Below are 17,410 nucleotides of genomic sequence, written 5' to 3'. Positions count from 1 at the left end.
ATGAGCTACCTGTTACCCAAGCTTTCGACAAAGAAGGCAGTAGATGACATCATTAAACAAACAGAAGACAAAGTTTTGGTGCTCCGCTTTGGACGTGATGATGATGTTGTTTGCATGCAGCTTGATAAAATAGTAAGGTTGAGAAAGTAAGATTATTTGCAGTGTGTCTTCATGAAAGTAAGATCAGGTACTGTACGAGCTGAAATTTTTGCAGTGGTTTTATTTTCGCGAATTTCGCGAATCGCCTTTGAACGGCGAAAATAACAACACGCGAAAATGTCCTCCAAATAGCAATTCACAAAAATATCTGCACACGAAAATTTCAGCTCGTACAGATGTGTCTTGACATGCCTAACCCTTTCTGTGCCAATAGTCAAATGTGCACAATTTCACACACATACTTAGACAGGAGATAAATGTGGTGCATAGAGGGTTATGGACATGAAATGCGTAGTGGAATATATCAAATGTAAAGGAACCTAAAAGTGAAAAGATAGCCATTTGTTTTTAGCAGTTTGTTTGTTTGTTGTTGTTTTTTTCTTCTCCAGTTTTGATTGCTGTGTAGTCTGCTACAATACCGTCACATATGTTCATTCAAAAATGTTACACCTGTAGCAGAATTACTATGCAAATTCTGAATGCTATTTTACCATTTTGCATATGAAACACAATTTGAATTTTCTTGCTGTAGACTGATTTGCTTGTCCAAAAACAAAACAGCTTTCGAATACAAGCATCACATTCTAAAAATTCAGCCAGTTCTTACAAATCAAATGTTAAATATGGCTGATATACTTGCAGTTGAAGAAAAAAGAAAATCAATTTTGTATCCCATAAATTTCTTTCACAGATAGAATGAGCTTCCAAACACCCACTGCTAAATGTATCAGTCCAACTTGTTAATCAATTAATGTTAAACAGACACATTTCACTGTTGAAAGGAATGGTGGTTTAAGAGATGAATTTAAGCTGACAAATTTTTTTTTTATTAAAGTCAAATAAATGGATCTGTCATTGTGTTTTTATATGCATTTCAAATTGTTTCTTCATCCAGTTATCCAAGACTCACCAGGACCTGGCAAAGATGGCTGCCATTTACATTATTGATGCAGACAGCGCTCATACCTACACTCAGTATTTTGATATCACCCTCATCCCTGCAACGGTCTTCTTCTTCAATGGACAGCACATGAAAGTAGACTATGGGTAAGAATAAATGCTAATAAAAGCTGGAGGGAAGAAAGAAGAAAATAGAGCCATATAAGCTAAGTTTACATATGATAATAAAGAAAAGAAAAGGTGGTCACTGCAGTAGCTATATGGAAGGCATATCTAAATAGGTGTTTTAAACTATGATCTAATAAGATTAAGATTTGTCAAATTTGATCTTTGGTAGGTTTTGAAGATGAGTGTGTCTCTACTTTAGTCTTTTGTTGAGAAGAAATATCAATTAACAGTGACATTCAATGCTTCTAACTTGATGACATTAATGATAAGAAAACAGAAGAAAAGACAGTGAAAAAGAAAGAAAAAAGAAAACCTGTAATTACTGGCAAGAGTTAACAAGGATAAAATTTGTTAATGAAATCTTTTACTGTATACATTGTCCATTTTATAAATGTTTGTTGAAGTTTAAACTCGTGAGCCCCTAGAACTCTTTCTGAACCATTGTTCCTGATGTAATATCTTGCAGAACACCGGATCACACAAAGTTTATTGGAAGCTTCAAGTCAAAGCAGGATTTCATCGATTTGGTGGAGGTCATTTACCGTGGTGCCATGCGGGGTAAACTGATGATAACTAGCCCGATAGATCCCAGGAATGTGCCAAAGTATGAACTTCTTTACCAGGATATATGAAGGACATGGCACCATCGTGACCAAGAGCTGTCGGGAAGTCACCCAAATAGTCGCTAGTAGTCTTGCCTTGTGTGGTGTAAAGGCTTACTCCCGTGTCCATGAAGGCATTGCTTGGAAGAATGATGAATCCGAACTATGGCGAAGGCATCATTGAGAATGTTGAGATGTTCAACCTTGCATCCCAGAAATGAGACATCTCAGATCTGTTGGTAGGAACTTTCGCTTGTGGTGGACACAGCAGAACCCAAGTCCATTTGAAATCAGACATCTGCACTTGAGGCCAGCAGAGTTGTTGTTGGCTTAAGTTTTCTCTCTATGTCTCCTGAAGAACAGCCTGCCATCTTGTTTACTCTGGGGGAAATATTTCCATTTGCTACTTGTATGTGTTCTGTGTTTACAAGTCAAACTGCTAAGTTACTCATGATGCATATGTTTAGAGTCCATTGGAGTGTCATAGTCTTTTGTGTGATGTATCCAAGAAAAGTGTCCTTTCTAGCAACACATGTAGCATTCTATCTATTTTTTTTTCCAGACACTCAACTAGATGGTGGATGGTGGTCCAGTTAGCCAAACCTATGAGAGGTTACTGAAGGTCGATCAGCTCTTTGATAGTCCTGTACCATGCCCCTCATTAAAGCCATGGTTGGAAAGGGTCTTTGTGTACCACAGCTGGACCACTAGAGCCTTGAAGAGTAGCTGTGGTCTTCTCTCAGTTATCCTGCTGTTGCTATGTCCATGGCCATGGCAGGACTCAGGGTTTGCCTCAGCTCACACCCTCTCCTGGTTCTCCAACTCCAAGTTTTTATTAATGTTTGTGTGGTGCTGTACTGGCAATGCCTGACAATGTAGTGGAGGTCAGCGATGTATTGAGTAAAGACTTGCCTACCTATCTGACCTTTATATCAATCTTATAACTTGTAATGATAAATGAAGGCTTGGAATTTGTAAGTTTTGACACTTTACTATCTTCAGGGGTTTGTGAAGTTTACTTATAATTATTTTTATTGCCCTTAACTGAATAAGATAATAAAGACCATTCTTCTTTTCCTTTGTTATGTTGTTGGTAATGAAGGAATGCTTCATAAAGTTGGCATACAGTGTACTCTTCTCAGCCTTTGTATGCACACACACCTTCAACTAATTGCCAATAATGAGAAATCCTGTGTGGATTATATCACCAAAAAGATGATAACATGTGATCAGGAGGAGTCAAATATGCAATAACAAGGAGTCAAATGAACCCATCCCACATTTTGTTGCAATGTGTAGGCCTATGTGCAGCAGGGGATACTAGAACTCTTGTTTGAGCTTTGCATCTTACATTCCAGACTTGGCATCGACTACATATTCTGCCAAAATCCTTGTTATGTGTCAGGAAAAGTATGATATCAAAGTTATATCCTAAAATTGTTCTTCAGAGAACATTGTTTGGATTGCTGTCTTTTGTTACACTGTGACAAGGCTTATGTGTTGTGGTTGTTGAATTGTTAGGTCAATGGGAATAAATTGTACAAGTATGACAGAAGATGTGATATATGCCATTCCTGGAAACACTGGAAATTGCCTTCTTAATTTCTTGATTTTAGGAAGGAGACATACTTTTTTAAGAAGTCAAGTTTCTTAAGTCTTCCTCTCAGAAGTCCAGTGGACATCACAACACCAATGAGGATGAGCATAAAACATTCAGTTCTTTGAAATGTAGACTGTCTTTGATAATGCTACCATTAAAGGGGAACTCCGGATGATTTTCAGACTTTTACACATGAACAACTATGAATTAGTGAAACCGAGTACAGAGTTTCTGAATTCATAGTGATTGGGATGAGAAATGAGAACGTTTCCAAAATTTATAACAAATTGCAATGAACGAGGATGATGACATGGCAGCCTCACCATAAGAATGCATGAGTTGGGGCGCAAGGAAGCAGAACAAAAGAATAAAGTATGCATAGATTCTTCACAGGTGTACTTGTTAAGCAGGGGGTATTGTAATGGAATTACATTGCTACATTTATATAATATTGACTGGCCCTGAGGGAGGTACCAGAAAATATTGCCCAAACTGAAAGCATATTGCCCGAGTCGAAGACGAGGGCAATATGTTTTCAGTGCGGGCAATATTTATCTGGTACCTCCCGAAAGAAAGGCCAGTCAATATCATAATTATTACCTATCCCCCTAGGGATTTTAAGAAAATATGTAAATACGGCTATACACTATATATGACAGAGATCAAGCCACATTTGACTACCTGTATACACCATCAATATGTTGAATAATTGCAAATTGATTGTTCATCAATGTATATCATTCAACTCCAACTTCAAAGATACATGTAGTTGTAACGGGCAAACTTCAAACTTCTGAACGTTCTTACATTTTATTTTTACTTCTCTGTTTAAAGTTTGAGAGTTGTAAAACTGATGGTCACTGTGCAATTACTGATCACAAATGGACTAGTCATTGCCTAGTGCTGCTGTAAGTGGTCGACCTTGTATGACATGATTTATCAGCGTTCTTCTGCGGTGCGTGTAACTGACACCCTGGACGTCCTGGAATGTTTTCTTTTCGTGGTCGATCGGAATGTTTACGTTTAAAGCAGGGAGGTGGAGAGAGAGATTCCACTCTTTCTCTTCCCACCTCCCCAAACCGGAAGATTGCACTGTTTGCACATACTGTTACTGTTACGCAGCGACGTGGCGAAAAAGCATATTGACTGCTGACCTTTAACCCTGCAAAATAACAACTCCTGACCTTTAACCCTGCAAAATAACAACCGGAATTGCCTCGCAAAACTCCCTCGTAGAGGTAATAATCTGAAATATGTGAGGCTCTGATGTCATCAACACTGTTCAGTGTAATTTGTTTAAGATTTTCATTTTATTGGTTTCTCTGCTCAAGGGCGACAATAATTTACACGAATCTATATATGGAGCTGTTGATTTATGTACTGCATGATGTTGAATTATGAAAATCGTCCGGAATGCCCCTTTAATTAGGATGATGATATAAACTAGAAGTGTGCTGATATAGTGTTGGTGATAATGATGTGATATTGTAATTATCCTAGTAATAACGTATTTTTGTTTGGTTTTTCTGTAATAAAGCCACTTTAGCTTAAAAAAAAAAATAAACGGATCTTCATGGCCACTGATTCTATAAGAATACCAGTATGTGCGTTCAATGGAGGATAAGTTGACTTGGTGCTATATCCATACTGTCTCTCTCTCTCTTTCTAAGTGCCATATCTGGTAATGTAGGTGATCATGGTGTGCGACAATCTTTTTTCAAGACCCCCTTTTCTAATCACATGCCCTGAAGAATCTCATTTGTCTAGTCAGGGTCGGCGCAGCCGTGGGGGCCGTGGGGGTCGCCCCCCCCCCCCCCCCCACTTTTTGTGCACCATACAAAGGAATACATAAGGTGTCATCACTTTGGGCCCCCACACTTTTTTCAACCCGGAAGTACGTAAGTGGCACTAAAAAATAAATAGATCGAGATCTTGAAGTATGGCGGTGGTAAGGTTATGTATTTTGTCTGAAGACCTTTTTTTTTTATAACACCCGGAAATGGGAAATGGGAGGGGAGAGATATTGAGCTGAGGACCTTTTTTTTTTTTTTTTTTTTTGCTTGTTAGCTCATTAAACCCAGAAGTGGGCCCCCACACTTTTGAAAACACTGCGCAGGCCCTGCTAGTAACCTGTACTGGCCAGATTATGTTCTGTTTTCACCAATATTGGCACACACTCAGGAGAGCTTTCTATGCCAATTGCCACATGTGCTGATAAGGTGATATTGTAGATGAATAGAGATTAACAAATCCTCCTACTCCCAGTTTTGAAGTGAGGTTCGTCAATCCAAGATTGAAATATGGATAGTAAATAACAGAATGAAATAAAGTTTGTTTTTCTGAAGGTTTGTTAATCCAAAAGTGAAATAAGGTTAGTTAAACTGAAAATGAATTGATCGAGGTTCATTATATTTTGAAAAGTTTATTTATCCTAATATAAAAAAAGGTTCATTGTTCCAAAGATTTGTTATTCCGAATGTTTGATATTCTGAAGGTTCACTAATCTGAAAATGAAATAAGGTACGTTATTCCAAACGTTCTTTAATTCAAGTGTAATAAGGTCTTCATTATTCTTTGGAGGGAAAATATTTCTTTTTCAATTGATAACACAATTACAATTAAGATTGTGTTCTACACATAGTTTTTTCTTTGGAGGTAATAATATGTTACTTATTTTGCTATCAATTACACAATTACAAAAGTGTCCAATTGTATTCCAGTTATGAAGACTGTATCATTTGTGTTGATTTGTGTGTTTGTTTATATACATGTCTGGGTATGTGTGTGTGTGTGTGTGCGTGTGTACGTGTGTGTGTGTGTGTAGGTGTGTTGTCATTATTTTCATTATTCATATATTACCATTACAATTTTGTTTTTGTTTTTACTACAACACCATATTTTTTTCACTGGGTTATTTTCAGAACTACCATGTAACCATGCATATTACCAGATAAGTGATTATTTGGACAAAGTTGTAGGCTATTGGGTTAACAGTCAACAGTGAAGTGTGAAAGGTGCTCAGGACTAAATACTGTAATTCTCCCATTGTTTGCAGCACATTAATGACAACACTGTGTCCCTCAAAAGGAAAGAAACAGCAGCACCCCCCAAAATATTTGGAACATCCCCAAAACTCCGAAACTCACTACTAGTAGGCTACTAGTACTAGTACAGCAGAGCACAGTGTGTCAGTTTGGTGGCTTTGACTCATGAGGACATGCAGTGTCAATGAGGAGGTATCTAATACATATAGCAGTTGCCCCAGTTGGTTGGTGAGTTGAATTAAGTTGACATCTTTCTTTGAAATCGATGGAAAGTGAATCTCTTAATTGTTTTATGTTCCCTGTAGATGTATCACATTCAAGCCGTGCAGGCTAATTGGACAAAACTTTAACCAAGTGTGAGGAATTGATTGAGACATGTGAGAAAATGATAGCATATCAAAGTGTTCCTAACCAGGTATAGAAAGGCTAACTTTCATTGATAAACAAAACAAACTGAACTTGGTAATTGGAGTGTGGATAATCCAAGTGAAGTGCATGGGACATTTGTTCACTGAGTGTTTAAAGTGTATGGTAGATAAATGCCTGTTTATATGCTACGGGACACAGGACAGTGTAGCTGGAGAGATGAAGAAGGAGAGAGAGAGTGTGTGGTGGGTGCATGTAGCCCCAAGTGAGATAGCTGCCATGGAGACCACTTCAGAACAGTGAATGATTTGTGTAGCTTGCTGTGCGGTTGTTGTTTTGTGTTAAGTGGCATTTCTCATTCTCCTTAAAAAAAGAATATTTACGCCAAACACTGCTCTATAGATCTCTTTCCCTTTTCTTATTGTTTTCTTTTTTTCACACAATAAGGTAAATATTATGATGAGAGTCCTTGGTCAGCTGTCCATACGTCTATTTGCCTGCTTAAAATATATCTTCGGCACAGGATATTCTGTAGTCTGGCTTCCAGACCGTCTGCTCATACTATTTTCCATACCACGATATTAACGCTCTCCAACGACAAAAAAAGTAACAGGTGGATGGTCGTGCCTTCAGCAAAGGGTGCATTTTTTAAAAGGAGTACCAATTAAGGTGAAGCGCCTATATTAAATAAGAACTCTGTCTCTTTGTTTCAGAGCTGCGTACCTTCAGGTGCTATAGCCAACAATGAACACGGTATCTGCAGGTTGAAAGAGAAGGGCAGATGCACTGATGAGTAATGTAATCCTCTATCTCCCCCCAAGTCTTTGGCGTGAAGAAAATGTCAAGAGTCCAAAACGTGACAAAGACTGATCCAGTAATACCGCGGTGTGGTAATAATAACGCTGGGAATACAAATGTAGGTCCATAAAGTTCCGTAGGCAAAAGAGTAAAATCCGTAATAACAACGCTGAACGTAGGAACGCAAAAACAAACCAAAGTTAGAACAATGTTCAGAATCCAAAACTGCTGGTAAGCACAACTATAACGCAGGAACACAGTAGTAATCAGTCTTCACCGCTGCGTCGTCTTCGTTGGTTATGGTCATTTCACTACACTAGTTGGCTGGCAACCTGGATTTTTTGTATCATATCAGCACTTTTGACCTAAATGACAGTAACCTTTCAGGGTATGGAGGATACCAAGCAAGGAAAACAAATACCTTGGTTTGATGTCCAGCTCACACCCAACTTTGGATACGTTGGCACACAGGAGGCAGCCAAAGCTCTCCGGGAGTTTTTTGAGCTGCAAAAAGCCCTGCGATTCGCTGCACTCTGCACATCTACAAACTTTGGAAAGACTGATACCGTGTTCATAAATAAGAACTCTGTCTCTTTGTTTCAGAGCTGCGTACCTTCAGGTGCTATAGCCAACAATGAACACGGTATCTGCAGGTTGAAAGAGAAGGGCAGATGCACTGATGAGTAATGTAATCCTCTATATATTGGGAGTACCAAGGTACCAAAAAAATATAGGTGGCAAAGGGTCTGGAAACCAGACTACCCTGAGATAAACCAGAACCTCCCAAAACTAGTCTGGCTTCCAAACCTTATGTTCATACTAATTTCTTTCCCAGCATATTAACACCCTCTAAAACAAAAGAAGTAGCAGGTACAGGTTCTGCTAGATGGTCCCGCCATTGCCTTTGGCAAAGGCAGCAACTTCATCCCGGGTGGCGACTTCGTTGCCGTGGAGGGTGCATTTTGTAAAAGGAGTACAGTTGGCAAAGGACCTGGAAACCAGACTGCCCAAAACACTTCCCAGTGACAGGAGTTACGTTCAGACGGCAGGCCCTAACCTCGAGGTTAGGAAACCTCGAGGTTTAGCTCTTGCCCCCTAACTACGACGTGTGTCCACACGACGAATCTTAACCTCGAGGTTACGAAACCTCGAGGTTAAGCTTCTGCCCCCCGTAACTACGAGTGGGTCCCACTCGATGTTAAAACCACAAAACCGGAAGTTTCAGCCCACACTGCTAACAAGGCGTCTATTTATCCTTTAGTCCAACCCTGTTGGACTCGCTTACATGTACTCTTTTTCTCTGTCATGGTATGCAGAGATAGCACTGCACTGATGACTTTATGCCTTTATGAAGATATTCGTCGAAAACATTTTTTTTTAGCGTCGGAGAAGAATATAGAATACAGTAGCGATTTCGACGTGTTCAGTTTCAGAGATCAAGCGCATGGGAAGAAAAGATGATGTACGTTGTTGTGTCGTGCGTCATAGGTTTTTCACGTGTAGTGTATTTGTGGTGTACGTTTGGGAGGTTGACCCCGAAGCAGAGGGAGATTGTGGGGGCTGGAGTTTACGGCGAGGTCACTCTTAACTTTGAGTTCGTTGTTTTTTGTGTCCACACGGTGCTTAACTACGAGTGGGGACCCCCCGCGGCTCGTGGTTAGAGCGCTAACCATAAGATTTCTCGTGGCTCGAAACATCGAGCAAACCTCGAGGTTTGCTAACTACGAGTGCGTCTTCACGGTCCCTAACTACAAGCTCTAACCTCGAAGTTTCCTAACTTCGAGGTTAAGGGCTCCCGTCTGAACGTAACTAATGGCTTTTGTATGCTGAATTATCAGTTCTTGTTGTTTCACCGGCAGTGGTAGTAAGATAGGCTTTTTCTCATGGCAAAAAAAAAAAAAAAAAAATCCCCATAACACACACACACAGACCTACCAAGTCAACATGAGTTTCCATCTCCCTGCTCACATCCTAGCAGCCCATTTCACACTCGCCCACCCAGCAAACATTTCTTCACATAAATTGGATAGAGGAAACCTTCTTGGCTGCATGTTTCTTAAAAATTACAAATTTACTATTCTAAATATACATGTAATTCAGATGTATATTTAAAAACTCTGTCATCTTTTAACTTAAGTCATGTCAATTCTACATTCTACAAATCAGGACTCATCCTCCCTTGAAGAAATTCTGGGGAAAAATGCTCACAATTAAATCTTTCAGAACCATTTACATGTAAGAAACAGATCAGAATGCATTATGGGAACACACCAAATTGCACAATTTGCCTACTAGTCCCAAAATGTAAAAAAAGAAAATGTCACACTGGGACACTGTACAGTTATATACTCACACATCTCTGCCTTTACACATACATACACACACACAAAGCATGGATTTCTAACCATGCACCAAAAGAATCACATTTCGAGACAATATACATGTACATTTTAGTCAGAATTTGCCAAAATGTTAAATACATTAAAAAATGTATGTAACAGATAGCATGACTTATACAGTCTAAAAATACTAAGGTCTCAGGAGGAGAAAACCCCTCCTTGTTCAGGTGGTGCTGATGTGCTTCTGACATGCCATAAAATCTCATACCTACAGCTGCTCTCTGGCCTTGACATACGTGCATAACAGTGCATTTATTTGTCTTGTATATTTCTGATTGAATTGAATTACTGAAACTGCACTGGTCTTACACTCGAGGAGACACAGTGAACAGTTCCAGCACGTTTATTTTCATATTTCACTTGACATCGAGATACATCAAAAAAAGATAGAAAAAAAAAGAATACAAACCAAGCAAGATACAAACATCTGTATGATATAAATCGGGTCATGAATAGAAAATGTGTCAGCATACATAATGTACATAAGACAATTCTCTATAACTTGTGAACTATGATGGAACCACAAAAGCAAAGCTTGCAAGCTTGCAAGTGACAGGCTTTTATACAATTGCCACAAATAAGTTAATGTATGAAAGTTTGACAGCAGTTTGAGATTGATAAAAGATAAACATTAAAAATTCAGATTGCGTTATACAGCATTAATGCATATTATTGTATCCATGTAATTGACAGTTTGCGATATATTACTGTCACTGCAGCAGTGTGCAGTGAGAATTTGGTATAATTCTGTTTTACAAAATGGGTCTGAGATTGAAAACTAGTATAGTGGTAAACAGGTTTAAATTTGCAGACTATCTGCATTCAAAGATAAGACCCCTTCCCTAGGTGGCTAGAATAAACACTGAACAATTCCCCACTTGTTTTAGAGAAAGTACACATACATGTATCAAGAATTCACCATTTACTTCGTACAGCAATAGGGTTCTGTGCATTGTACATGTATGCAGTATTATGTGAGGACATGGCAGGCTATCAGTGACGGTATTCACATCAGTTCCAGTGAAAGCTTGCAAAGTTGCAGCAGTCTGACAAGTTTGTTCAAGTATTGTGGGAAACAACTGGCCCAAATTTGATTGTTATCTGAAGGTCTGTATTGAAGAGAAGGTTAGTAACTTGAAGTCCATAACTGAAGAGTTGACTGGAAATTCATGTTGGAAACATCAGTGTGTTAGCCTAATAAACAGGTGTTTGTCAAGTTAACCGGATGTCATCTTGCTTCATATTTTGACCTTGTGAATAACAACTAAGGAGTGTTGTTTGAATGAATAGTGGAAACTCCTCCGAGTTACGAGTTGTCCCGGAGGCAGTCACAATAACAATCAAATTGGACTGTTGTCCATAACAAATAGCTATAGAGCTGACTGTAGTCCAAATGAGCTATGAGCATCTGGTTACTATCATCAATTGGAACAGCTTTCAATAGCAATGGAATATGGAAAGTTCTGAATGCCTTTGAATTGTATAATCTGTTGATTCAACTGAACAAGTATTACAGTACTAATACAGCGAGTAACATTATGGCTGCCGTGAACATTTCCAGTAAACTTGATAAGGCCATGGCGGTCAGTAAGGCTGAGAGTTCAGCTGGTCAAGATCTAATCTGTCAAGGGTGATGTCTAAATCACTGCCCGAAGTGAAGACTGGAGATGAGAAAAAGTTAACCTCAGCAAAGGAAAAGCAGTCACGAGAGAAAAGCTTTTCAAGCAGAACTAGATGTAATGGACCAAGAGGATCAGATCGAGATTCTGCAGAGGGAACATGAACATGCCATTACGACGCAAAAGGCCAAGATGGAATTGAAACGATTGAAGAGGAAGAAATGGCTTGAGCAGAAATTGTCTGAGTTAGAAGAGTCAGATGAGGATGAAAACCATACAGAAACAGAGTCTAGGGCTAGCAACATCTTGCTACCACAGGAGAGCAGAGAAGAATCTGTTCAGAGATTCTTTTATAAGTCACAGCCAGTAGATGATGCAGAAGTTAAGGACTCAGATCCCATAGTTACAGAAGTTAGTCATTCAAATCCTGTGACACAGGATAAAGTCACCTCATCTGGGATGGAAAAGGTTTCAGAATCCCTTGATCATGTGGCAAGCATGATCATGCAACAAAATGCCACAAGTCAGCAAGTGGCTGCAGCAAGTCAGCTTCCTAAGATAGACGTTCCTGTCTTTCATGGAGACCCAATACGATACCCACTGTGGAGAAATACCTTTTCAAGATTTGTAGATTCAAAACCTCTAGACGCAGCTATGAAGCTTAACCTGTGCAATAATCACATTACTGGAGAACCGAAGACGGTGGTAGAGCACTATCTCCTACTGGGCATCGATGAGGCATATTCGAAGGCAAGGGAGTCTCTCGCCAACAGATATGGTAACACCAGCATCGTGTCTTCAGCATTCATGAAGAAGCTCAATTGATGGATAAAGATATCGGACAGGAACCCAGGTGGACTGCGGTCATTTGCAGGTCAGTGTTGCAAAAAATGACAGTTGACTCACTTGGTATTCTTGACTATCAACAGGAGAATGTCAAGTTGGTGATGAAGCTGCCTTCCTACCTTGAATGCAAGTGGAGAGATGAAGTGGATAAGTGGCAATGGTGTGGGCATGGCACTTTCATATCCAACATTCGCGAGATTTACAGATTTTGTGAGAAGCGCTGCAGAGAAAGCGAATATCCCAGAGTTGGAACATTCTAAACTGGGATGAGCACAAGCAGAAGTCAGCCCCTTCCAAGTCCAAGACCTTTCAAGGGCAGTCATTTTCTACATCTGCTGAAGCAAACATGCGGGGAGAGTACTCATCCTGCCCATGTTGCAAACAAGACCATCACCTGGATGACTGCCCGGTATTTCAGAAGAAGTCTTACCATGCAGAGAAAGCATTCTTTTTCCAGAAATATTTGAGCATGGGATGCAGCGAGAGTAGTTCTCACCTTGGGAAAGAGTGTCCCAAGAAACACAAGTGCAAGAAGTGTGGCGAAGCACACTTGACGTGTCTACACCAGGAAAAGGCAGAACGGTCATCAGGAAGTCAGGAAGTGTATGCCTCTGCTCTCTACCAGAAAAAGATGGCAAGAACCATTGCATGATTGTGCCAGTGTGGGTCCGACATGCTGATGATCCATCAAGAGAGTATTTTGAGTATGCCATACTTGACTATCAGTCCAATGTTGGATTTGTGTCTATTAGAATTTGTGTGACAAAATGACAGTACAAGGACAAGAAACCGGTCTCATGCTGATGACAGCGCACCAGAGCACTCACATGACATGTCAAGAGATCAGTGGTCTAGAGGTTCTTGACTTCAAAAGAAACAGGTCATCCAGCTTTCCCTGTGCTTCACAAAAGAAGAAGTACCAGCCAAGCATTCTCAAATCCCCAAGCTGATGTCCTGAGGAGCGAGGTGGTAACATCTAGCCCCAATCGCTGATCAGCTGATGCCATATACAACCCAGCTTTCAAAGTTCCTTTGTTGATAGGAAACAACTGCCCAAGAGCCATTAGACCAAGAGAAGTAATTGCTGGTGGAGAAGATGACCCTTACGGCATGAGAACATCGCTCGGCTCGGGTGTAGTGGGCAGAGTGTGTCAGACTCCTTCCCAATCTGAAGATGGTGCTGTATGCCACAGGATCCAGACAAATCAAGAATATCCCCACTTCATACATTCTGTCAGGATATGACATTTTTTGTATTTGTCACGTAATAATTTGTCTCATTGTACTACTGTTTATTAGGTAGCTCATGTAAGAAATTGATGTTATCGCAATGGTTACAAAAGAAGTGCAGCTTTAAAGACAAAAGCTTGCATCAAAATAACCATATAAGGAGATGTTGCGATGCACAATCAAAGTAAAAGAGAGTGATTTGGAATTAAAAGTTTTGGGGATGAGTAAACCCTACATGACATCAAAATACGAGGAAAGGGTATCCCTGGTAGTATGCCTCATACTATCTGGTATGTGGACGTCATTCACGACGTCAGACACAAGTTTCTAGCTAGGTCAAAACAGGACCACTTCAAAGAATTTTGGTTTCCGTGGACAGGAAGTGATGACGTCAAGCAGGGGCTTGACCAACGCAAAATGAGATACTCAGGAAAGTTTTGACAGACAGAAAATGCCAACCAATAAGAAAAGGGGGCAGGAATTCTATGAAAACTTTCTAGGAAGTCACTTGACTTCATTTAATTAATTTTACATGGAGACCTATGGTCCGACAATTGTATAAATATGCAGTGTTTGGGCATAAAATTCAGATGCCACATTATTTGCGGAACACTCAGGACCAGGCTACGGTACTTCAAGATTGCGAAGTTAGAGAGTAGCAGAGTGTTATTTGGAATCAGTGTGATTCAGGGATTGTTGCATTTCGGCTTGGACAGCCTGACCGTCCAGCAGAGAATCTAGGAGGATTCGAGTTTAAACACCAACAACTGTTGTAAGTACACGATCATTTAATTCAAGTTGTTTATGCCTTGTAAGTTCCTATGTAATTTCCAATATTGCATTGTATGTGTGATGTTTGTATGTCAAACCGAATTTTAATTGCATTATGAAAGAAATAGAGAATTAGAACAACGCTTAGATTTTAATGGGCTGATTAATCACCCCTATTCAACATTGAAAGATAATGATCCATGGTGAAACATTTATGGAAATTATGTGTGGCTAATCAATGTTAATATGATGGAATATATAATTATATGTTTTATTGAAGTTATATGGATAGAATCAGGAATAACCAAAGACCACAAATTATAAGGGAGGTATCATGTTATTAAATTAACAGGGTGTTTAGGGTTCCAGGGAGAGAGCCACCGTTTAGGGTTCCAACAAGGACCAAGTTTAGGGTTCCAGAGAGAGTCACAGTTTGCGGTTCCAGAGAGGACCAGAAGAAAGGGGAGACGACCCGCTACGCGTCAGGCAGGGCATCGTCGACAACCTAGAGCAACCAAGCATGGGAGCTTCTAGAATAAACCACGGAGCAGAGCAACCAAGCTCAAGATCAAGTGGAATTGGATATCTGTATTCAAGTTTGTACTATGTTATTATTGTAAACGACCACAATTTGAGACCAGTATAATAAATCTTTTTGATTGTTATATTGTTAGAACACTGTGTGATTGGCTACTTCTTTCAAGGCACTGTAGTTGCACAAGTCGAAAGAGTTGATTGAGTGAATGGTCTGCTAACAATCTGCTGCATTTAGAGAAAGTCAACCTTTGACTATAGAAAAGATCCCAGTCGCAGGGAGGACTTTCGTTCCCCACATTCAGAGGAAAGTCCCCTGTGACACATTCCACCAAGGTGAAGGAAGTGTTCACGCCTGAGACAGTCCTCAAGATCCTGGAACAAGAATTCCAAATGACAAGTCCAAAAAGAATGCCATTATCCATTCAAGAGGCTAGACTTATGTCCATCTTGGAAGACGGCATTAGGCAGAGACTTGATGGCCATTATGAAATGCCCTTGCCCCTAAGTCAGATGAGGCCAATTTTCCGAACAAGAAAATTCTAGCCCTGAAGAGATGGAGACAACTGTCTGCCAGATTTCGCAAGAACCCGCAGTTTCTGGCGAAAGTTTCTAGCTGAGATGGATCAGAGTGAGGATAAAGAGAGCCTACGTACTACAGAATGGATGTGACTGGATTCCATTCCAAATGAACATGCCACATGCATCTCATATGGGTGGTGCATGGGAGTGACAGATCCAGGCAGTTCGCCATGTCCTAGAGCCGCTGATGAAGTCTGCAGGCAGCCAGTGAGACAATGAGGCCCTGTACCCTCATGACAGAAGCAGAGGCCATCATCAATTCCAGACCCCTAACCACGCTGGGCATAAGTGACCATGAAACAAGGGAAGGGAACTGCTGACACTGCTCCATTTCCTAACTATGAAGCCAAAGGTCACCCTACCACCTCCAAGACAATTCCAACAGGAGGATATGAATGCGAGGAAGTGGTGGTGAAGGGTCAAGTATTTGACCAATCAGTTCTGGCTACAGTGGAGGAGAGAGTATAATACTGTATAAAGAAAATAACTTAAAGGAATTCCACAAAAATTAATTCTTCATGAAATTACATATTCCATCAACTTAATACTGACATACATTAAGGGTTGTAATTATTCCCCCTGCATTCTAAAAGCAGTTAGTCAAATGCTCTTTCATTATGCTAGAAAAGTGAAAGCATGTTGAATTTTCTTTACATTTTCTTTATGTTGTTGTCCACACATGACATCATAACCTCTGGTAGTCTCCTAATCCAGCGCTTCCAACACCGAAACTGTAAAAATTCATAACTTTTGCAGCAATTGTCCAATCTTCCTCAAACTTTCACAGGTGTGTTCTACTAAATGTTGCTGCTTTCACTCAGTCCACATTTTCCTTTGGGTTTTGGTTTCCTTTAAAAGTATATATAAAAAACTACATTCCATGCCATTCCACCACAGCCACAGTCACTCTATCCTGTTGATTTTGCAGTGGATCTGATCCTTTTTCCTCTGATCGCAATCACGCTTGGATTGTCTCCCTAAGGAGCAGTTCAGAGTTAGCTCATGTGCACATTGGTACAAATGACCTAGTTCTTTTTCGCAGTCAGTTAGGGACACTTAACTTGTTTTCAGAGCGAAATAATGCATGAACTTTCCATAACAATTTATGGGATTCATCAATCCTGTTCAAACAAAGAATGAATCTGCGTAGACCAGACGACCAGAAAGATCCGTCAATTAACTCTTGGGAAAGCGTCCACTTCGTTATTTTGCACTGAATATATCAACAATATCTTTCTTTTGATATTGCCAAATACCACTTTGGCTGTCATGTGGATGTGCTGGCAAGCAGCATTTATAAGATTTACACAAACAATCATGACATCACAGATGCTTATCTCAGTGAATTTTAAAATCAACGTACTTGCTGGAACAAATGACCTTTTTTTTTTTCTGGTCACCTGCAAAGTGGAGCTGTGAACTGGCTTATTGAGTACCTTCAAATGGTCATCTCCCTTCTTCTTACAATTACTCTTCTAGTCTCATGCGAATGTCAATGATGTCTTCTTCTCCACATTCACTCTGTGAAATAAAAGCACTCGCCCTTTTGACATGAAGGGAGTCAGTCAGCACTACCCTCACAACCCAATGTGGAACAGACACTCTGTAAAAGATTTGAGCTCTATTCTCTACAGGCTCAGGTAATATCCAAGCCTCAGAAAAAGACATCTCTGCCTGTACTGAGAGTTAACTGATATTTGATGTCACACGACCATCCATCAATGATAGGAGACTTTAGTCATCCCGGGTGTATTTCAGCAGAGTATTAGACATAAATGTATCCACAGGAAAC

At 40.0% G+C, this 17,410-nt stretch overlaps 1 protein-coding gene and 1 pseudogene across 1 annotated transcript; both read left to right on the top strand.

Moving 5' to 3' along the window:
* On the top strand, positions 1-2,393 carry LOC139744570 (thioredoxin-like protein 4B). Its single transcript, XM_071655004.1, has 3 exons — positions 1-132; positions 1,055-1,206; positions 1,694-2,393. Exons 1-3 carry the CDS (start codon positions 1-3, stop codon positions 1,857-1,859), a joined length of 450 nt encoding a protein of 149 aa, XP_071511105.1. The 3' UTR covers positions 1,860-2,393.
* A 10,454-nt stretch (positions 2,394-12,847) lies between these two features.
* Positions 12,848-16,096, top strand: LOC139744558 (uncharacterized; annotated as a pseudogene).
* The last annotated feature ends 1,314 nt before the right edge of the window (positions 16,097-17,410 follow it).

This window comes from Diadema antillarum, unplaced genomic scaffold (genome assembly GCF_040938485.1).
Source record: "Diadema antillarum isolate AM-2024a unplaced genomic scaffold, OU_Dant_1.0 seq00001189_RagTag, whole genome shotgun sequence".
NCBI lineage: Eukaryota > Metazoa > Echinodermata > Echinoidea > Diadematoida > Diadematidae > Diadema > Diadema antillarum.
Note: the sequence above shows the minus strand (reverse complement) of the source record. Positions and strands in the feature narration are given on the sequence as shown.